General features: G+C 43.8%; 1 protein-coding gene across 1 annotated transcript; it reads left to right on the top strand.

Moving 5' to 3' along the window:
• The first annotated feature begins 117 nt into the window (after positions 1–117).
• LOC115005568 (protein FAM160B2-like) lies at positions 118–18,355 on the top strand. The gene is given in 19 exon segments (XM_029427443.1): positions 118–290; positions 1,230–1,308; positions 1,466–1,548; positions 5,670–5,753; positions 6,028–6,132; positions 6,237–6,356; positions 6,915–7,079; positions 7,858–8,057; positions 9,449–9,533; positions 9,877–9,953; positions 12,929–13,085; positions 13,386–13,555; positions 13,767–13,883; positions 15,854–15,944; positions 16,029–16,076; positions 16,078–16,167; positions 16,893–17,033; positions 17,226–17,326; positions 17,947–18,355. Coding segments are annotated over 19 exon segments (2,067 nt in total). The 5' UTR covers positions 118–239; the 3' UTR covers positions 18,050–18,355.
• Positions 18,356–23,653: the final 5,298 nt, after the last annotated feature.

Here is a 23,653-nt window from a genome sequence, read left to right as displayed (position 1 = left end):
GCAAAGAATCTGACTCTTTCCTTCACGAGCGAAGCTCTTGTTCTGAAGCCGGATGCGATAAAATTCATTCGGATTGTCTCTCTTTTATTCTGAAACTCCACTCCGGATGTTTGTATCTTGTAGTTTGAGCTTGACTGACAGTCAGCTGTTAGTTTAGTTTGTCAACATGTCGCATTAACCGGCAAATAACCGGTAACTAACCAGGTTTAACCGGGTTAACGGACAGTGTTGGCCGGAGTATGGAGACGTTCAGTAAACTGAGCAGCATGTTGCTGCACGCGCTGGAGACGGTGAGTTAACTTCGCAGCTAGTTAGCTGTTAGCTCGGTTAGCTGTTAGCTCGGTTAGCTGACGGTAAAAAGTGACTAAAGTTACAGAGAGTGACGATGGAAGACAGACAGACAGGCTGTTCTCCTGTCTGTGTCTGAGGAGGTGGTGAAGTCTCTGTTGTTTTTAATAAACACATAAAAGTAGTTTTTCTGAAGCGAACTGAAGCTAAAGGTGTTACCTGTTCACCTGCAGCTGAGGAATGTGTGCTCCAGGTGTTCACTCATCACCAACATGTATAGTCAGTAATTATTAACGTGTAATAAAGAGGGTGTAATGTGCTCAGTGTTTTAGTTTAATATGGTTCATGTTGAAGTCAGAGGTCACTCACTGTGTCTAAGAAATGTACCTTACAGCACACAAACATTATGTAACTTTTTTTAAAATTTAATTTGCATGTCCATAAATTATGAACATGATATTTAAAGTATAGTATTTAAAGAGAAAATATTATTCTACACTGTATATGTAGGCCTATTACAGAGTCAACTATGATCTAAAACTATGTTTTTATTTATTTATACAAAACTATTTATGCATCAGTCTTTACCAGAATGTAAAGTTGTGTATTATATGATATTAACTGACAGAAGAGCCGCTCACTGAGATAATTACAATATCATATGCTGTATATCAATATATTTCTCACTTTTAAGTCGCTAAATGTGTCACTATTGGCTTTTTAGAAATAAAGTCACTAAAGGGTCTGAAAAGTTTCTAAGAATCTAAAAGTTAACAACATTGTGTGAGGGCTACTTTGTTATAGTAAATGTATTATGACTCTACCTGTCTGTCTCGACCTGTCCCTCTACATGTCTGTCTCTCTACCTGTCTCTCTTTACCTGTCTCTCTACATGTCTGTCTGCCCCTACCGGTCTGTCTGTCTACCTGTCTGTATCTCAGAGGGAGCCCACATTGGACCTGCTAGACTCCTTTGTGGATCATTGGAAATCAATAACTAATTATTACATCGAGACGACAGGTGAGGAGCTCTAACCTGCAGACACACCTGAACCTGATCAGCCAATCACATTCACCCACTGTGTGCAAGTATCAATGCACATACCGTGTGTGTGTGTGTGTGTGTGTGTGTGTGTGTGTGTGTGTGTGTGTGTGTGTGTGTGTGTGTGTGTGTGTAGATGACAGTCGTCCTGTCAAACAGACAGAGATCCCATGGCGTCTAAGACAGATGTTGGACATCCTGGTGTACGAGGAGAAACAGGTAACACACACATACACCTGAACACTCACCTGAACACACACACACCTGACCACACACTTGAACACACAAACCTGAACACACACCTGAGTATAAATACTTTCAGAGTGCAGTACTTCTACACTGAGTAACAACTTATTAAAACAACAACAACATCAAATAAACATAAATAAAACAGCAGAAACAACAAAACTGTATTGGTGTCACAGTGTATTGGTGTCAAAGTATATTGGTGTCACGCTGTATTGGTGTCACTGTGTATTGATGTCATGCTGTATTGGTGTCATGCTGTATTGATGTCATATTGTAACTGTGTCACGGTGTATTGGTGTCATGCTGTATTGGTGTCACGCTGTATTGGTGTCACGCTGTATTAGTGTCAAGGTCTATTGGTGTCACGCTGTATTGGTGTCATGCTGTATTGATGTCATGCTGTAATGGTGTCACGCTGTATTGGTGTCAGGCTGTAATGGTGTCACGGTCTATTGGTGTCACGCTGTATTGGTGTCAGGCTGTAATGGTGTCACGGTCTATTGGTGTCATGCTGTATTGGTGTCATGCTGTATTGGTGTCATGCTGTATTGGTGTCATGCTGTATTGGTGTCACGGTGTATTGGTGTCATGCTGTATTGGTGTCACAGTGTATTGATGTCATGCTGTATTGGTGTCACAGTGTATTGGTGTCATGCTGTATTGGTGTCATGCTGTCTTGGTGTCATGCTGTATTGGTGTCATGGTGTATTGGTGTCATGCTGTATTGGTGTCATGGTGTATTGGTGTTACGCTGTATTGGTGTTACGCTGTATTGGTGTCACGGTGTATTGGTGTCATGCTGTAATGGTATCATGCTGTCTTGGTGTCATGCTGTATTGGTGTCACGCTGTATTGGTGTCATGCTGTATTAGTGTCACGCTGTATTGGTGTCACGCTGTATAGGTGTCATGCTGTATTGGTGCCATGCTTTGTTGGTGTCATGCTGTATTAGTGTCATGCTGTATTGGTGTCACGCTGTATTGATGTCATGCTATATTGACTGTCATGCTGTATTGGTGTCATGCTGTATTGATGTCACGCTGTATTATTGTCATGCTGTATTGGTGTCATGGTGTATTGATGTCACGCTGTATTAGTGTCATGCTGTATTGGTGGCATGGTGTATTATTGTCATGCTGTATGGATGTCATGCTGTATTGGTGTCATGGTGTATTATTGTCATGCTGTATTGATGTCATGCTGTATTGGTGTCACGCTGTATTGATGTCATGGTGTATTGGTGTCAAGGTGTATTGGTGTTACTCTGTCACGCGTTATTGGTGTCACGCTGTATTTATGTCATGCTGTAATGGTGTCACGGTGTGTTGATGTCATGCTGTATTGATGTCACAGTGTATTGGTGTCATGATGTATTGGTGTCACGCTGTATTGGTGTTATGCTGTATTGGTGTTATGCTGTATTGGTGTTATGCTGTATTGGTGTTATGCTGTATTGGTATCACGCTGTACTGGTGTCATGCTGTATTGGGGTCATGCTGTATTAGTGTCACGCAGTATTGGTGTCACAGTGTATTGATGTCATGCTGTGTTGGTGTCACAGTGTATTGGTGTCATGCTGTATTGGTGTCACAGTGTATTGGTGTCATGCTGTATTGGTGTTACGCTGTATTGATGTCATGTTGTATTGTAGTTACGCTGTATTGGTGTCACTGTGTATTGATGTCATGCTGTAATGGTGTCACGGTGTATTAGTGTCATGCTTTATTGGTGTCATGCTGGATTGATGTCATGGTCTATTGGTGTCACAGTGTATTGGTGTCACGCCGTATTGGTTTCACGCTGTATTGGTGTTACGGTCTATTGGTGTTATGCTGTATTGGTGTCATGCTGTATTGGTGTCATGCTGTATTGGTGTCATGCTGTATTGGTGTCATGCTGTAATGGTGTCACGGTGTATTGGTGTCATGTTGTATTGGTGTCATGCTGTATTGATGTCATGGTGTAATGGTGTCATGCTGTATTGGTGTCACGGTGTATTAGTTTCACAGTGTATTGGTGTCACGGTGTATTGGTGTCACGCTATATTGGTGTCACGGTGTATTGGTGTCATGCTGTATTGGTGTCATGCAGTATTGGTGTCATGCTGTAATGGTGTCACAGTGTATTGATGTCATGCTGTATTGGTGTCACAGTGTATTGGTGTCACGGTGTATTGGTGTCACGCTATATTGGTGTCACGGTGTATTGGTGTCATGCTGTATTGTTGTCATGCAGTATTGGTGTCATGCTGTAATGGTGTCACGGTGTATTAGTGTCATGCTGTATTGGTGTCATGCTGTATTGATGTCATGCTGTATTGGTGTCACAGTGTATTGGTGTCATGCTTTATTGGTGTCATGCTGTATTAGTGTCATGCTGTATTGATGTCATGGTGTATTAGGTGTCACGCTGTATTGGTGTCACAGTGTATTGGTGTCATGCTGAATTGGTGTCATGGTGTATTGGTGTCACGGTGTATTGGTGTTACGCTATGTTGGTGTCACGCTGTATTGGTGTCGCGGTGTATTGGTGTTATGCTGTATTGGTGTCATGCTGTATTGGTGTCATGCTGTATTGGTGTCATGCTTTAATGGTGTCATGCTGTAATGGTGTCACGGTGTATTAGTGTCATGCTGTATTGGTGTCATGCTGTATTGATGTCATGGTGTAATGGTGTCATGCTGTATTGGTGTCATGCTGTATTGGTGTCACGGTGTATTAGTTTCACGGTGTATTGGTGTCATGCTGTATTGGTGTCATACTGTATTGGTGTCATGCTGTATTAGTGTCACAGTGTATTGATGTCATGCTGTATTGGTGTCACAGTGTATTGGTGTCACGGTGTATTGGTGTCACGCTGTATTGGTGGCACGCTGTAATGGTGTCATGGTGTATTAGTGTCATGCTGTATTGGTGTCATGCTGTATTGATGTCACGGTGTATTGGTGTTATGCTGTATTGGTGTCACGCTTAAATGGTGTCACAGGTCTATTGGTGTCATGCTGTATTGGTGTCATGGTGTATTGGTGTATTGGTGTCACGCTGTATTGGTGTCACGCTGTATTAGTGTCAAGGTCTATTGGTGTCACGCTGTATTGATGTCATGCTGTAATGGTGTCAGGCTGTAATGGTGTCACGGTCTATTGGTGTCACGCTGTATTGGTGTCACGGTGTATTAGTGTCACGCTGTATTGGTGTCATGGTGTATTGGTGTCATGGTGTATTGGTGTCACAGTGTATTGGTGTTACGCTATATTGGTGTCACGCTGTATTGGTTTCACAGTGTATTGGTGTCACGCTTTAATGGTGTCACGGTGTATTGGTGTCATGCTGTATTGATGTCATGGTGTCACGGTGCATTGGTGTCATGCTGTATTGGTGTCACGGTCTATTGGTGTCATGCTGTATTGGTGTCACGGTGTATTAAGTGTCACGGTGTATTGGTGTCACAGTGTATTGGTGTCACGCTGTATTGGTGTCACAGTGTATTGGTTTCACGCTGTATTGGTGTTACGCTGTATTGGTGTCGCGGTGTATTGGTGTTATGCTGTATTGGTGTCATGCTGTATTGGTGTCATGGTGTCACGGTGTATTAGTGTCATGCTGTAATGGTGTCATGCTGTATTGATGTCACGCTGTATTAGTGTCACGCTGTATTGGTGTCACAGTGTATTGGTGTCATGCTGTATTTGTGTCACGCTGTATTAGTGTCATACTGTAATGGTGTCACGGTGTATTATTGTCACGCTGTATTGATGTCATGCTGTTTTGGTGTCACGGTGTATTATTGTCATGCTGTATTGATGACATGCTGTATTTGTGTCAAAGTGTATTGATGTAATGGTGTCACGGTGTATTCGTGTCATGCTGTATTGGTGTCACGGTCTATTGGTGTGATGCTGTAATGGTGTCATGCTGTATTGGTGTCACGGTGTATTAGTGTCATGCTGTATTGGTGTCATGCTGTATTGGTGTCACGGTGTATTAGTGTCATGCTGTATTGGTGTCATGCTGTATTGATATCATGCTGTATTAGTGTCACGGTGTATTGGTGTCACGGTGTATTGATGTAACGCTGTGTTGGTGTGCAGGCTGTGGAGGACACAGGAGCCTGTATGGAGTATCTGCTGCAACACAAACTGCTGGAGACTCTGTGCACTCTGGGGAAGGCTCAGGTACCAACATGATAATGCTGTGATGTTCACAATAAACGTGAATCAAATTCTTGCATTGCGTTACTCATTATGAGCCCAAAATAAGCAGTATTTTCTCAAAAAGGATCAACAGGATGCAGTATTAACTCCATTGGGATGGTTTGTTAAAAGTTTGAGGTCATGCTTTGACTGTCTGAAAGACAGAAAGATTTGCTTCATGTTTGGTGTGAACACACCATCATAGAGTACGATTCTATAGTCTTTATTTACACTCATGTTTAAATCTCCTCCTCAGTATCCTCCAGGTATGGTCCAGCAGGTCCTGTTGTTCTTCTCTAAGTTGTTGTCTCAGATCCAGAAGCCTCTGCTGCAGCTGGTCAACGTCTACAGACCTGTACAGGTAAACACATTACTCCTCTGTTTACAGTGAGGTGTCACCACGGTGATGGAGGTTTATTATTCACGTGATGTCATCGTCTGACATCATCTCTGCTCCGCCCACAGAAGCTGATTCGTCTCTGTGCACTTCCTGGTTCCCACACTGAGAAGGAGGAGGCCCAGTTCTTATTGGTCGTCTGCTCCAGAGTCAAACAGGATCCGCACACGCTCAGATACGTCTTAGAGGTAACCAGCAGCTTCACTAACTAACCCACCTCTGTCAACTAACTAACTAACTAACCCACCTCTCTGTTAAAGAACTTATACTTGTAGTACACGCTACAGTTGAATACAGTAAAACATGTAACTCACAGATATCAGCATGAAACTTCCCCCCTTCATTACTCACATTAACACAAGTACTGTTTATATTACAATTTTTCTGAAATGTGATGTTTAAATATGTAAATGAGGCATTATGTAATGTAACTGTTGGTGAGTTTAGGAGAAATCTACAAACACAAAAAGAAACTCATAATGTGGATTCTGATGTTTTCTTTACACCAGTCTGAGCTCACCACTAACCATATTGAGATGTAAAACATGATTTTGCCTGTAGAGTCTCGTCTTAAAAGTCTATCATATATCTATAAGTATTTTAATAAGTCTATAAAGTATTTTGATATTTCTATAAATAATTCTATAAAGTATTTTAATAGTCTCCCTGTTCTACAGAATCAGTAAAACAACAGTTATTGAACATTTCATTAAATCAAGTCAAACATCTCTCTTCTTTGTTTTCAGATTCTGGACCAACCAGCAGCCAGGGCACCAGCCTCTGACCAATCGCAGCCCTGCACTCAAGCCTCTAGTCACAGGACAGAGCCCCACCTCTCCAGCCAGTCAGACAGCCCTGTCCAATCGGAGTCCGGTCTGCTGTCGGCTCTGCTGCAGCTCACTATGAGTCAGGTTCGTTAACCACAACTAACCTGTGCGGCTCTTTGATACACTAATAACTTCTTGATTTAGTTTACAAATTATTAATCAATCATTTTAAATGTTAAGGACAAGAGAAAATATCCTTAAAAAGTCTTTCAGACCTTCAGTTTATCTGAACTTTAGTAACCAGGTCACTGAGGATGTTTCTTCATGTGAAACAAGAACGAGCTGAGAATCAGACTGGACATCATAAAAACTAGAAGCAATATAATATTAAAGACAAGGCAAATATACTTATATATCACATTTCAGCAGGATGCAATTCAAAGTGCTTTAAAAAAACATAAAAGTATGTTTAATTACAATTAAAACAGTCATTAGAGCCAAGTGACTAGAAATACAAAACAGCTAAAATAGAATAAGACAGGTATAAAATACAAGAATAAACATTTTGTCTTAACTGAATAAGATTCTGACGCATCCAATCATTGATTTGTTGAATACACTTACTCAGAGCTTGTATTGGACCATGGTGGTGAAATGGTTTCGTAAATGTGTGTTGTTTGCATTGTTATGGCAACTTATTTTGTTTGTTTTCTATAAGCTGAGCCAGTAGAAGCATGTAAATGTTAAAGAGTAGAAGCCCCAGAATGGAGCCTTGAGGAGCTCCGCTGTCATATTTGTCCACTCATGTGTAATTAGCTATAAAAACAAAATAGTTCCTGTCCTATTAAGTAGGATTCCAAGCAGTTTAGTACTGTACCAGACAGTCCCACCCAGTTTAGTCGATATAATCGTGTCTCCACAGCGGGGCTCGGTGTGTCAAAAGGCCTATGAGAGCTTCCTGCTGCTGGCTGCTCTTCAGCCTGAATCCTCAGGGGAGATTCTCTCAGAGCAGACCCAGCTGGGAGAGCTGTTGGCTGGGAGGCTGCTGCAGCTTTATTCCCTGCTGCCTCTGGAGGGTCTGGATCCTGGAGAGGTGCAGAGCTGGCCTCGTACGCCCTGGTGGTAAACACACACTCAACAAGTCCTGAAACATAATATAAATGTAAAGCGTAGTTCCCTCAGTTAATCATATAAAGCCTTGCTTTGAGGCTGCATACATGTTTAACTGACTTTCTAACCGTTTTCTCACCAGTTTTCCTTCAACACATATAGCACACAACAGCAGATTGTCCGTGTCAGAAACGTTTTCATTTCCTGGAAATATTGTGTGTGGTTGAGGCGAGGGGTGGCAAGTGGGTAGAGCGTGCAGGAGGCAGGAGATGATGTAGCCGGCTCGTAATCTATGTCATAAACACAGAGTCTCTCTTCGTTCCTCGAGTTAGTCTGATGATTTCAACATGACAGACAAAAGTTACACGTCTTCTTCTTCACCCTCAGATGTTTGTTTTCTTCTGGTTTCACTCCAGCCGCCATGGATCATCAACACGCCCCCTCGCTCGCCCTGAACTCTCCGCACAGTGATTCACACACGGGTCGGACGTTTTACAGACTTTGTGCTCGAAGCGGCCGGAGTGACGTCTGATGTCCAGTCCCAATGTTTCTATATCCTACTGCAGTACTGCTGATACTAGCACTAATACTATACTTGTACTAATACTATACTTGTACTAATACTAGTATCAGCAGTACTGGTATCTGCAGTAGTAGTATCAGCAGTACTAGCATCTGCAGTACTGGTATCTGCAGTAGTAGTAGTATCAGCAGTACTAGCATCTGCATTACTAGTATCAGCAGTACTGGTATCTGCAGTAGTAGTATCAGCAGTACTAGCATCTGCAGTACTAGTATCAGCAGTACTGGTATCTGCAGTACTAGTATCTGCAGTACTAGTATCAGCAGTACTGGTATCTGCAGTACTAGTATCTGCAGTACTAGTATTACTAGTATCAGCAGTACTAGTATCTGCAGTACTAGTATCAGCAGTACTAGTATCAGCAGTACTAGTATCATCAGTCCAAGTATCAGCAGTACTAGTATCTGCAGTACTAGTATCAGCATTACAAGTATCAGCAGTACAAGTATCAGCAGTACTAGTATCTGCAGTACTAGTATCAGCAGTACTAGTATCTGCAGTACTAGTATCAGCAGTACTGGTATCAGCAGTACTGGTATCAGCAGTACTAGTATCAGCAGTAATAGTATTTGCAGTATTAGTATCAGCAGTACTAGTATTACTAGTATCAGCAGTACTGGTATCTGCAGTACTAGTATCAGCAGTACTGGTATCTGCAGTACTAGTATCAGCAGTACTGGTATCTGCAGTACTAGTATCAGCAGTACTGGTATCTGCAGTATTAGTATCACCAGTACTAGTATCTGCAGTACTAGTATCACCAGTACTAGTATCTGCAGTACTAGTATCAGCAGTACTAGTATCTCGTCTCTGTCTGCAGCTCGGAGTCTTCGTCTTCTGATCACATGACCACCTTCTTCTCCTGGTTGGACTTCCTGGATCAGCTGATGAGTAAAGCTCCTCAGGTACACACACACAGTTATACTCCGCTCTGATTGGATGTTTACCTGCATCCTAATGAAGCAGTTTGTTTATACATTAATGGTTGAGTGTGTAAATGTCCCAACTCCTCACAGTCCTGATGTCTGTAATGTTCTGTCGCTTTAATATAAAACTGAAAAGCAGCTGAAACAGACTTTAAAGAATTTTCTGCAGGAAACTTCAATGATTAATAGATAATGAAAATATCTGCAGATTATTCTTGTGTTATTGCAGCTGTGACTGGAGGCAGCAGGTGCAGAGAATCCTGGGAAGTGCGTGTATTGTGTTCCTGACATGTGGCTCACAGCTGTTAATGTGTGTTAGCAGGTGTTAGCACTGAAGCTAGCTCGGTGTGTTCATCAGTTCTGGTTGGTGGACGTCCTTCAGCCTCAGCTGCTGAACACGTAAGTCTGGAGTAAGTCTGTGTTTGTGTGTGCATGTGTGTTTGTGTGTGCAGGTGTGTGAGAAGGTGTGCTTGTGTGAGCAGTTGTGTTTGTGTGTGCAGGTGTGTGAGCAGGTGTGTATGTGTGAGCAGTTGTGTTTGTGTGTGCAGGTGTATGAGCAGGTGTGTTTGTGTGAGCAGGTGTGTTTGTGTGAGAAGGTGTGTGAGCAGGTGTGTTTGTGTGAGCAGGTGTGTTTGTGTGAGAAAGTGTGTTTGTGTGAGCAGTTGTGTTTGTGTGTGCAGGTGTGTTTGTGTGTGCAGGTGTGTGAGCAGGTGTGTTTGTGTGAGTAGGTGTGTTTGTGTGAGCAGGTGTGTTTGTGTGAGCAGTTGTGTTTGTGTGTGCAGGTGTGTGAGCAGGTGTGTTTGTGTGAGCAGTTGTGTTTGTGTGAGCAGGTGTGTTTGTGTATGCAGGTGTGTTTGTGTGTTTGTGTGAGCATGTGTGTTTGTGTGTGTGTGAGAAGGTGTGCGTGTGTGAGAAGGTGTATTTGTGTGAGAAGGTGTGTTTGTGTGAGCAGGTGTGTTTGTGTGTGCAGGTGTGTGAGCAGGTGTGTTTGTGTGAGCAGGTGTGTTTGTGTGAGAAGGTGTGTTTGTGTGAGCAGTTGTGTTTGTGTGTGCAGGTGTGTTTGTGTGTGCAGGTGTGTGAGCAGGTGTGTTTGTGTGAGCAGGAGTGTTTGTGTGAGCAGGTGTGTTTGTGTGAGAAGGTGTGTTTGTGTGAGCAGTTGTGTTTGTGTGTGCAGGTGTGTTTGTGTGTGCAGGTGTGTTTGTGTGTGCAGGTGTGTTTGTGTGTGCAGGTGTGTGAGCAGGTGTGTTTGTGTGTGCAGGTGTGTGAGCAGGTGTGTTTGTGTGAGCAGGTGTGTTTGTGTATGCAGGTGTGTTTGTGTGTGCAGGTGTGTTTGTGTGTGCAGGTGTGTGAGCAGGTGTATTTGTGTGAGCAGGTGTGTTTGTGTGAGCAGTTGTGTTTGTGTATGCAGGTGTGTTTGTGTATGCAGGTGTGTTTGTGTGTGTTTGTGTGAGCATGTGTGTTTGTGTGTGTGAGAAGGTGTGTGTGCAGGTGTGTTTGTGTGTGTTTATGTGAGCAGGTGTGTTTGTGTGTGTTTGTGTGTGCAGGTGTGTTTGTGTGAGCAGGTGTGTTTGTGTGTGTTTGTGTGTGCAGGTGTGTTTGTGTGAGCAGGTGTGTTTGTGTGAGCAGGTGTGTTTGTGTGAGCAGTTGTGTTTGTGTGAGCAGTTGTTTGTGTATGCAGGTGTGTGTGTGTGTGTGTGTGCAGGTGTGTGAGCAGGTATGTTTATGTCAGCAGTTGTGTTTGTTTGTGCAAGTGTGTTTGTTTGTGCAAGTGTGTTTGTTTGTGCAGGTGTGTGTGTGTGTTTGTGTGTGCAAGTGTGTTTGTGTGTGTTTGTGTGAGCAGGTGTGTTTGTGTGTGTTTGTGTGTGCAGGTGTGTTTGTGTGTGTTTGTGTGAGCATGTGTTTGTGTGAGCAGGTGTGTTTGTGTGTGCAGGTGTGTGAGCAGGTGTGTTTGTGTGAGAAGGTGTGTTTGTGTGAGCAGTTGTGTTTATTTGTGCAGGTGTGTTTGTTTGTGCAGGTATGTTTGTGTGTGCAGGTGTGTGAGCAAGTGTGTTTGTGTGAGAAGGTGTGTTTGTGTTTGATTGTGTTTGCAGGTGTGTTTGTGTGTGTTTATGTGAGCAGGTGTGTTTGTGTGTGTTTGTGTGTGCAGGTGTGTTTGTGTGAGCAGGTGTGTTTGTGTGAGCAGGTGTGTTTGTGTGAGCAGTTGTGTTTGTGTGAGCAGTTGTGTTTGTGTATGCAGGTGTGTGTGTGTGTGTGTGTGTGCAGGTGTGTGAGCAGGTATGTTTATGTCAGCAGTTGTGTTTGTTTGTGCAAGTGTGTTTGTTTGTGCAAGTGTGTTTGTTTGTGCAGGTGTGTGTGTGTGTTTGTGTGTGCAAGTGTGTTTGTGTGTGTTTGTGTGAGCAGGTGTGTTTGTGTGTGTTTGTGTGTGCAGGTGTGTTTGTGTGTGTTTGTGTGAGCATGTGTTTGTGTGAGCAGGTGTGTTTGTGTGTGCAGGTGTGTGAGCAGGTGTGTTTGTGTGTGTTTGTGTGAGCAGGTGTGTTTGTGTGTGTTTGTGTGTGCAGGTGTGTTTGTGTGTGTTTGTGTGAGCATGTGTTTGTGTGAGCAGGTGTGTTTGTGTGTGCAGGTGTGTGAGCAGGTGTGTTTGTGTGAGAAGGTGTGTTTATGTGAGAAGGTGTGTTTGTGTGAGCAGTTGTGTTTATTTGTGCAGGTGTGTTTGTTTGTGCAGGTATGTTTGTGTGTGCAGGTGTGTGAGCAAGTGTGTTTGTGTGAGAAGGTGTGTTTGTGTTTGTTTGTGTTTGCAGGTGTGTTTGTGTGCGTTTGTGTGAGCATGTGTGAGCAGGTGTGTTTGTGTGAGTAGGTGTGTTTGTGTGTGCAGGTGTGAGCATGTGTGTTTGTGTGAGCAGTTGTGTTTGTGTGTGCAGGTGTGTGAGCAGGTGTGTTTGTGTGAGCAGTTGTGTTTGTGTGTGCAGGTGTGTGAGCAGGTGTGTTTGTGTGAGCAGTTGTGTTTGTGTGTGCAGGTGTGTGAGCAGGTGTGTTTGTGTGAGCAGGTGTGTTTGTGTGAGAAGGTGTGTTTGTGTGTGCAGGTGTGTTTGTGTGTGCAGGTGTGTGAGCAGGTGTGTTTGTGTGTGCAGGTGTGTGAGCAGGTGTGTTTGTGTGAGCAGGTGTGTTTGTGTATGCAGGTGTGTTTGTGTGTGCAGGTGTGTTTGTGTGAAGGTGTGTTTGTGTGTGTTTGTGTGAGCATGTGTGTTTGTGTGTGTGAGAAGGTGTGTGTGCAGGTGTGTTTGTGTGCGTTTGTGTGAGCATGTGTGAGCAGGTGTGTTTGTGTGAGTAGGTGTGTTTGTGTGTGCAGGTGTGAGCATGTGTGTTTGTGTGAGCAGGTGTGAGCAGATGGTTCTGGTCTCCACCTCCGTCCTCTCTGCTGCTGTCCGTCTCGTCCAGTCCTCGTCTCTGCTGGATCAGCTGGTTCACTTCCTGCTGAGGACGAACGCAGTGTCTCACCTGCTGCTTCAGCGCTGCGACCACATCTCTGACCAGGTGAGTCCCGCTAGCACAGGATTGATTAAAATCCAATCTTTCACTTTATTCAAATTGAGAACTTTTATATTTTAGGCACAGAAAGTCAAAGCTTCATTATAAAACCTCATTAGAAGCTTTTACTGTTAAAAAGAAAAAGATGTCTGGTCCAGCGTTAATAAATGTGTTTATAATGTTGTATAAAGACTCCAGTGGAAACAGATCGAATGAAAATACAAGAGGACCCAGGATGGAGCCCTGTGGAACACCAACAGGAGAAATAAAAAGACAGACCGTCTGAGTTTGTCTCTGTATCCCCAGATCAGCATGGCGTCTCTGTCTCTGCTGGAGGAGTTACTACAGAAGCCTCACAGGGACATTTTGAACGTCCTGGTGTTGAGTTTCCTGCAGAGTCGCAGTTACCTGTCTCCACCTGCTGCAGGGCCTGAGGACCGACACGCCGAGAGCAATGAGGCCAACCAGGACAGCGAGTGAGAGACATCCCTCGTTCATTTGGCCATAAGATCAGCAATAAGACATAGAGAAGAATTAATAACGCAATTAAAACTGGAAAATACTTTTTCTGAAACAACGTCCCATGGGCGCCACAGGAAGGGGCGAGACTTCACCTCTCTATAAGCATAATAACTGTGTGTGTGTGTGTGTGTGTGTGTGTGTGTGTGTGTGTGTGTGTGTGTGTAGTGGTCTGGAGGAAGACCCGTTCTTCTCTGACAGCTCGTTCTCAGACGGTCCCCCTCCTCTCTGCTCTCCCTCCACTACCCCCCCCCCTGGTCTGGGATCAGCTGACGTCGTCAACAGGTAAATAAATATATATTATATAAACTATTTAATAATATAATTGAAATTATAATGTGTATTGTGTATATATACAGTCAAGCCGGAAAGTCTGCACACCCCTTTCACCTTATCCATGTTTTATTACGTTACTGACTTATTCTACAATAGATTGAGTTCATTTTATGTCTCAAAATTCTACACAAAATAGCCCATAATGACAAAGTGAAAACAGGTTTTTAGACATTTATGCTTAAAAATCAAAATGTAAAATATCACATGTGTGCACACCCTTTGATATGAAACCCAAAAGTGAGCTGAAGTGCATTTTGTTTTCACTGATACTGCTTGAGATGTTCCTACATCTTGTTTGGAGTCCATCTGTGGTAAATTAAATTGATTGGACATGATTGGGGATGGCCAATACCTCCCTATATAAGATCCCACAGTTGACAGTGTATGTTAGCGCAAAATCCAAGCCAATATCTGCAGACCTCTGAAACAGGATTGTGTCAAGGCATAGATCTGGAGAAGGGTATGAAAACATTTCTGCAGCTTTATAGGTCCAAAAGAGCATCATTCGTAAATGGAAGATGTTTGGAACCACCGAGAACCTTCCTAGATCTGGCCGCCCGGCCAAACTGAGCAATCGGAGAAGACGGGCCTTGGCCAGGGGTGTGAGCAGGAACCCGAGGGTCACTCTGACAGAGGTCCAGCGTATCCTTGACGAGATGGGAGAACCTTTCAGAAGATCAACCATCCAGGCAGCACTCCACCAATCATGCCTTTATGGTAGAGTGGCCAGACAGAAGCCACACCTCAGTAAAAGGCACATGAGAGCCCGCTTGGAGTTTGCCAAAAGACACCTAGAGGACTCTCAGACCATGAGAAACAAAATTCTCTGGTCTGATGAAACCAAAATAGAACTTTTTGGCCCTAATACCAAGCGTTACATCTGGAGGAAACCAGGCACCGCTCATCACCGGGCTAATCCCATCCCTTCATGATGTGGGGATGATTTTCAGCAGCGGGAACGGGGTGTCTAGTCCTGATAGAGGGAAAGATGAATGCAGCTAAGTACACCGAGATCCTTGAAGAAAAGCTGCTCCAGAGCGCTCTGGACCCCAGACTGGGGCGAAGGTTCACCTTCCAACATGACAACGACCCAAAGCACACGGCCAAGAGAACAAAGGATTGGCTTCGGAGAAAGTCTGTGAATGTCCTTGAGTGGCCCAGCCAGAGCCCAGACCTGAATCCAATTGAACATCTGTGGAAAGAGCTGAAAATGGCCGTGTACAGACGCTCCCCATCCAACCTGACAGGATTTGCAAGGATATGTCAAGAGGAATGTGCAGAAATCTCCAGAAACAAGTGCGCCAAGCTCGTAGCTTCTTTCCCAAGACGCCTTGAAGCTGTAATCGTTGCCAAAGGTGCATCAACTAAGTATTAGGCTAAGGGTGTGTACAGATATGTTTCAAGTTTTATTCGTCATATGTAGGTTAACACAGGGTCAACGGTACAATGAAATGTGTTCGAGAGAGACAGCATGTCAGCTCAGCTGTCAAAAAAATGATATATAAAGTATTTTAAAAGTAGTACTATATAAAATTTAGTGCTATATAGAATAATAACAAAAACAATATAGCTTATATACATATAAAAAAAGGGGGGTTATGCAGTACAATAAATAATTATATTTATATTTATGTAGTGCAGACTAAATAACCTATTGTTGTCTAAAGAATAATTTGCATATTTAAAAAAAAGTTGTTTTCACTTTGTCGTTATTGTCTATTGTGTGTAGATATTTGAGGCAAAAATTAACTTAATCTATTGTAGAATAAGTCAGTAACGTAATAAAACATGGAGAAGGTGAAAGGTGTGTGCAGACTTTCACTGTGTGTGTGTGTGTGTGTGTGTGTGTGTGTGTGTGTGTGTGTGTGTGTGTGTGTGTGTGTGTGTGTGTGTGTGTGTGTGTGTGTGTGTGTGTGTAGTTTCCTGTGTCTAGTTCCTGTTCAGGTTCGATCAGCTCATCTGCTGCAGGAGGGAGGATACGAGTCGTACGTCCACGACGCTCACACACTGGTCAGCACACGCACACACACACACACACAAAAACACCCTGGGTTTGAGGACTTATATGTACAGCTGGTCCTCCTCCTCCATCAGGTGACAGACTGTCAGTCTCTCTCTCTGTCCTGGGATTGGCCGCTCAGCCCCCCCCCCCCCCTCAGATGAGGTGGACAAGTTTTTCGAAGGTCCTCTGTTCAAAGTCCTGTTCGACCGACTGGGACGCATCTTGGAGCAGGTAGACACGCACCTTGTCTGTCTGATGTCACCTGTCTGTATGATGTCACCTGTCTGTATGATGTCACCTGTCTGTATGATGTCACCTGTCTGACTGATGTCCCCTGTCTGTATGATGTCACCTGTCTGACTGATGTCACCTGTCTGACTGATGTCACCTGTCTGTATGATGTTCTCTGTCTGACTGATGTCACCTGTCTATCTGATGTCACCTGTCTGTATGATGTCACCTGTCTGTCTGATGTCCTCTGTCTGTCTGATGTCCCCTGTCTGTCTGATGTCACCTGTCTATCTGATGTCCCCTGTCTGTCTGATGTACCCTGTCTGTCTGATGTCCCCTGTCTGTCTGATGTCCCCTGTCTGTCTGATGTCCTCTCTCTGTCTGATGTCCCCTGTCTGTATGATGTCCCCTGTCTGTCTGATGTCCCCTGTCTGTCTGATGTCACCTGTCTATCTGATGTCCCCTGTCTGTATGATGTCCCCTGTCTGTCTGATGTCCCCTGTCTGTCTGATTTCACCTATCTGTCTTAATACCCACAATGCACCTGTCCTTTCTTTATAAATGCTGAATGTTCAAAATGCGTTTTATTTGCATAAAAAATGTTTTGAGATGTTTTAAAGAGAAAACTGCATATTTGTGGAAGTCAGGTGTTTGTGGCTGCGTCCAGTTCTTCATGATACGTTGTAATATTTACAAACTGTCACCCCCCCCCCCCCCCCCCCCAGCCGTACGAGCTGAACCTGCAGCTCACTGCAGTTCTGTCCCGACTGTCGGCCTTTAACCACCCCCTGTTGCACGAATACCTGCTCAACCCCTACATACACCTGTCTCACTGCTGCAGGTCGCTCTTCTCTGTCCTCATCAGGGTAAGACACATAGACAGAAAGACACCTGTCTCACTGCTTCCTGTCAGAGCAGTGAGACAGCAACCCGTCTGTGTCTTCTTCTGTCTTTTATTGTGAAACTGTATCTGTTGACTCACGTGTCTTATGTATCATCCTGTCTGTCTGTCTGTTACTCTTTACCTGTCTCTGTCTCTCTCTCTGTCTGTGTCTCAGTTGATGGCAGAGTTAATGCAGAGGATCCAGCAGGTGTCTAACCTGACAGACAGACTGTTGGACACCAGGAGAAATCTACTGGGACTGAACCCTAACACAGGGTAACTATCTGTCTGTCTGTCTATGTGGCCGTGGGCAGTATCTGTTCTGCTGGTTAGCTTGTTTACCGTGTACAGTGACCACCTCACCCGGGAAATGGATAACGGGCCCCTGAGGACAAAGATCCATGATCCACTTTGTAGTCGTACCAGATCTGCGGCCGTATGTCTTGAACCCAGAAGGAAGTTCCGGCCAACAGTTAGACGAGTCAGGAAGGGAAAGTAATGTTCGCAGGTAGCAGAACTGTGACCCGAACATTGTCACCATTCAAGCGGTGGACCGAGCACTTTGAGGAACTCCTGAACCCGACCAACACGTCCTCTGCGGAGGACAGTTGTCCACTGAGGGGATGAAGAAGCTCCTCTGCAAAGCTGAGATTCTCCCTGAGATACTGAAGGTGCCGGACTTTGTTGGGCTGTGATGGCTGACCCGCCTCTTCAGTGTGGAGGTCGGGGACAGAGCCTGGGAGGGTGGTCACACTGCTCAGCCTCGACGGGAGAGTTTATTTCAGGGTGCTGAAAGTAGGCCCAACTGTTTGTTGAACTTCAGATTCAGGAGGATTAGTGTTTACCCTAGTGTACCCATGTTTACCTGAATGTACCTTTTGTGTGTGTGTCCTCAGACTGGAGCACCTGACCCTGCTAAAAGGAGTCATCGTCCTTGAGGAGTTCTGCAAGGAGCTCGCCGCCATCGCCTTCGTGAAACTGCCCCTGAACCAGCAGTGACTCACCTGGACCAGCAGTGACTCACCTGTGCCTTAATGAACTCCTCCTGACTCTCTGCCCTCATACCACAGTTTTAGTTATTTATTATAGTTTTTATATTTATTATAATTGAATCATGAAAGACAAGAAGAACTGATATAATATGAGCCAGAGAACTTCTCCTCGTCGAGGATGATGAGCCTGTCCCCCGCTGTGATCCATCCTCCATATTGGTGCTGCTCTGTAACTTCCAGTGCTGCCAGAATAAATGATGGAGCACAAAATAAAGTTTATCTGAAGTTAAAATTAAACTTCAGTCTGTTTGGTACAAAAGCTTTGTCACTTCCTTTAAAAACCAGTTACAGAGCTGAAAACTTGGCACCTTTTGGCAAAAACTTTCCAAAGTAGGTTGTTAGTGTCTCCGAACGGATTCCTTACTTTACAGTAAAATTTAGAGATGTCAGGATATACAATACTTCATCACACCGTCGAGACCAAACTCTGAAAACGTGACGGTACTCGTTGTTCTACAGTACCTCGGGTACCGAGGGGCTCGAGACTTAACGGCGTCCCGGGACGATAGAAAATATGTTTGTGACGCAGTAAACTCACGATCAACACCTTCAGGAGATGCTCATTAGTTTGACCTGATAAAGCTACAAAAATCGACATTTTGGGTACCCTTTTGTTAGATGTTAGACGTTAGCTGTTGATTTTTTACATCACATTACAGTTCATTTAGCTGATGCTTTTGTCCAAAGCGACAATCAGTGCAAACAATCATGAAGACACAACTCCGAACAGCAAGAATCTTGCAGGTACATCAGCTTCAAACAGGTGAAAGTATGCAACAATAGCTTCAAATAAGACAAACCAATGTAAGTGCATTGGATGTTAGATAATGTAGCTAACAGCTAACGCTAATGGAGGTGCTATTGACTTGTATTGTGATGCGGTCAGGCTCTAATAGTAATCTTGTAAATCTTGTAGGTACATATTTGGCCATAAAAGAAGGTTACATTTATAGCGGCTCAGAGAGGTTATGTATTTGCTCTGCACCCTCCAAAGCGTGTATTTATATATATAAATTATATTTTATTTTTTCTCTTAGTCAAACCCATTTTCAATTAAATTGTGGTCTTACCTTTACTTGTAAAATCGTACAGTGTACTACTACTAAATGTTACAGTGCACGTGATGTAGCACTTTATCTAGCAGTAGCACCTGACTCTGATGTTAGCTAGCAGTAGCACCTGACTCTGATGTTAGCTAGCAGTAGCACCTGACTCTGATGTTAGCTAGCAGTAGCACCTGACTCTGATGTTTGCTAGCAGTAGCACCTGACTCTGATGTTAGTTAGCAGTAGCACCTGACTCTGATGTTAGCTAGCAGTAGCACCTGTCTCTGATGTTAGCTAGAAGTAGCACCGGACTCTGATGTTAGCTAGCAGTAGCACCTGACTCTGATGTTAGCTAGAAGAAGCACCTGACTCTGATGTTAGCTAGCAGTAGCACCTGACTCTGATGTTAGCTAGAAGAAGCACCTGACTCTGATGTTAGCTAGCAGTAGCACCTGACTCTGATGTTAGCTAGCAGTAGCACCTGACTCTGATGTTAGTTAGCAGTAGCACCTGACGCTGATGTTAGCTAGCAGTAGCACCTGTCTCTGATGTTAGCTAGAAGTAGCACCTGACTCTGATGTTAGCTAGCAGTAGCACCTAACTCTGATGTTAGCTAGAAGAAGCACCTGACTCTGATGTTAGCTAGCACTAGCACCTGACTCTGATGTTAGCTAGCAGTAGCACCTGATGCTGATGTTAGCTAGCAGTAGCACCTGACTCTGATTTTAACTAGCAGTAGCACCTGATGCTGATGTTGCTAGCAATAGCACCTGACTCTGATGTTAGCTAGAAGAAGCACCTGACTCTGATGTTAGCTAGCAGTAGCACCTGACTCTGATGTTAGCTAGCAGTAGCACCTGACGCTGATGTTAACTAGAAGTAGCACCTGACGCTGATGTTAGCTAGCAGTAGCACCTGACGCTGATGTTAGCTAGCAGTAGCACCTGACTCTGATGTTAGCTAGAAGAAGCACCTGACGCTGATGTTAGCTAGCACTAGCACCTGACTCTGATGTTAGCTAGCAGTAGCACCTGATGCTGATGTTAGCTAGCAGTAGCTAGAAGTAGCACCTGACTCTGATTTTAACTAGCAGTAGCACCTGATGCTGATGTTAGCTAGCAATAGCACCTGACTCTGATGTTAGCTAGCAGTAGCACCTGATGCTGATGTTAGCTAGCAGTAGCTAGAAGTAGCACCTGACTCTGATTTTAACTAGCAGTAGCACCTGATGCTGATGTTAGCTAGCAATAGCACCTGACTCTGATGTTAGCTAGAAGAAGCACCTGACTCTGATGTTAGCTAGCAGTAGCACCTGACTCTGATGTTAGCTAGCAGTAGCACCTGACGCTGATGTTAACTAGAAGTAGCACCTGACGCTGATGTTAGCTAGCAGTAGCACCTGACGCTGATGTTAGCTAGCAGTAGCACCTGACTCTGATGTTAGCTAGAAGAAGCACCTGACGCTGATGTTAGCTAGCAGTAGCACCTGACTCTGATGTTAGCTAGCAGTAGCACCTGACGCTGATGTTAACTAGAAGTAGCACCTGACGCTGATGTTAGTAAAGGGTAGGAAAAAGCTGAAGAACTCGGAGCTTGAATGTTGAATCAAAACAGCAATCTCCTGGTGTAATCTATATATTTATTTAACGCAATAAGTCAAACAAAGAAAATATTCTCAGCTGAGGACACTTTTCACTTCGCCGTTTCCACAGACCGCATGGCTCAAAGAGCCCCATCGTTGCGGTCTCACGGCTCCGCTCCAGGTGTGTCCCGAGAGTCGTAAAACATGCGGCTACATAGAAGGAGTAGGCGTTGACCTTCTCCTCATTGGTCCCAGTTTGGCGCCTACACGCTCCTCCGTCAGCAGTCAGGAAGTAATGGTTTGTTGACCTGTTCTCTTAAAGGGGAAGTGTCCCTATTATGTTTGTAATACTCTCAGTGCAGAAAATACATAATTGCAGAGAAACATATTCGTAGTGTAGATATATATATATATATATATATATATATATATATATATATATATATATATATATATATATATATATATATATATATATATATATTGATTGAGGTAAACAAATACATATGATAGTCTTTCCAATGTGGATTAATTTACCTGACATTAGCAAGCAGTAGCACCTGACGCTGATGTTAGCTAGCAGTACCACCTGACTCTGTTGTTAGCTAGCAGTAGCACCTGACGCTGATGTCAGTTAGCAGTAGCACCTGACTCTGATGTTAGCTAGAAGTAGCACCTGACTCTGATGTTAGCTAGCAGTAGCACCTGACTCTGATGTTAGCTAGCAGTAGCACCTGACGCTGATGTTAGCTAGCAGTATCACCTGACTCTAATGTTAGCTAGCAGTAGCACCTGACGCTGATGTTAGCTAGCAGTAGCACCTTAAGCTGATGTTAGCTAGCAGTAGCACCTGACTCTGATGTTAGCTAGCAGTAGCACCTGACTCTGATGTTATCTAGTAGTAGCACCTGACTCTGATGTTAGCTAGAAGTAGCACTTGACTCTGTTAGCTACCATTAGCACCTGACGCTGATGTTAGCTAGCAGTAGCACCTGACTCTGATGTTATCTAGTAGTAGCACCTGACGCTGATGTTAGCTAACAGTAGCACTTGGCGCTGATGTTAGCTAGCAGTAGCACCTGACGCTGATGTTAGCTAACCGTAGCACCGGACGCTGATGTTAGTTAGCAGTAGCACCTGACTCTGATGTTAGTTAGCAGTAGCACCTGACTCTGATGTTAGCTAGAAGTAGCACCTGACTCTGTTGTTAGCTAGCACAAGCACCTGACTCTGATGTTAGCTAGCAGTAGCACCTGACGCTGATGTTAGCTAGCAGTAGCACCTGACGCTGATGTTAGCTAGCAGTAGCACCATACTCTGATGTTAGCTAGCAGTAGCACCTGACGCTGATGTTAGCTAGAAGTAGCACCTGACTCTGATGTGAGTTAGCAGTAGCACCTAACTCTGATGTTAGCTAGAAGTAGCACCTGACTCTGATGTTAGCTAGCAGTAGCAGCTGACGCTGATGTTAGTTAGCAGTAGCACCTGACGCTGATGTTAGTTAGCAGTAGCACCTGACTGATGTTAGCTAGCAGTAGCACTTGGCGCTGATGTTAGCTAGCAGTAGCACTTGGCGCTGATGTTAGCTAGCAGTAGCACCTGACGCTGATGTTAGCTAACCGTAGCACTTGACTCTGATGTTATCTAGTAGTAGCACCTGACTCTGATGTTAGTTAGCAGTAGCACCTGACTCTGATGTTAGCTAGCAGTAGCACTTGGCGCTGATGTTAGCTAGCAGTAGAACTTGGCGCTGATGTTAGCTCGCAGTAGCACCTGACGCTGATGTTAGCTAACCGTAGCACCGGACGCTGATGTTAGCTAGCAGTAGCACTTGGCCCTGATGTTAGCTAGCAGTAGAACTTGGCGCTGATGTTAGCTCGCAGTAGCACCTGACGCTGATGTTAGCTAACCGTAGCACCGGACGCTGATGTTAGTTAGCAGTAGCACCTGACTCTGATGTTAGCTAGAAGAAGCACCTGACTCTGATGTTAGCTTTGATGTTATTTATTTAAAGTGATGATGACACCAATGTCAAAAAATACCCTCAGCCGAGGACACTTTCACACACCAAGTCCACAGTCCGAATCAATAAAGAGCCAGTTAGCTGTCTGTTGGTACAAGTGAAAGTGGTACAAAAACATCATAAACATTTTGCTATATTCTCTACAGAAGGGTGTCGTCATCCCTCATTGGTCCATGTTGGCGCGGTTATGCCCCTTGGTGGGCCGTCTTGTTGTGGCGAGATGGAGGTGGACCTGAAACTCTTTGAAAAGAACCTACAGTGCTTCACATTCATAACTAAATAGTGCTCATTATACATTTGTGCAGAAATACATGTTGTGCAATAATACATTTTGATTGAGGTGGACGAGTACATGTGATAATCATTAAATGTGACTCAATACCATCAGGAGTTTATTTACTTCACAAATTCCCTCCGTACACACCATTTATGGTGTGTATATCATTCAGTAAATATAAAGCACCATTTGGTGCAAGAATACAGCATATGGTATGAAATAATACATTCTTAGTTGTTTGGTTTTTATTTCAATCAAAAACGTACCAGAATTAGAGAACAATGACTATAAAATAGGGAATACCTCAATCAAATAACGTACCTGAATTTAGAGAACAATGACTTATACAAATAAGTATAAAAAATACCTTCGGTAATGTGACTTTGTCTTTGATAAAAAATACCTTTAGTAGCAGCTTTGTCTTTAATAAAGAATACCTTTAGTAACAGCTTTGTATTCTAGTATAAAAATCTCTTTTAGCTTCATTTTTTATTCCAGTATAAAAATCTCTTTTAGCTTCATTTTTTATAAAAACACTTTTGGTATAAGACTGTAAATTTCTGCACACTTATAACATCAATAAAAAACAGTAGAAAAACAGTAGAAAAACGGTAAATCTCAGT

This window comes from Cottoperca gobio, unplaced genomic scaffold (assembly GCF_900634415.1).
Source record: "Cottoperca gobio unplaced genomic scaffold, fCotGob3.1 fCotGob3_320arrow_ctg1, whole genome shotgun sequence".
Classification (NCBI taxonomy): Eukaryota; Metazoa; Chordata; class Actinopteri; order Perciformes; family Bovichtidae; genus Cottoperca; species Cottoperca gobio.
Note: the sequence above shows the minus strand (reverse complement) of the source record. Positions and strands in the feature narration are given on the sequence as shown.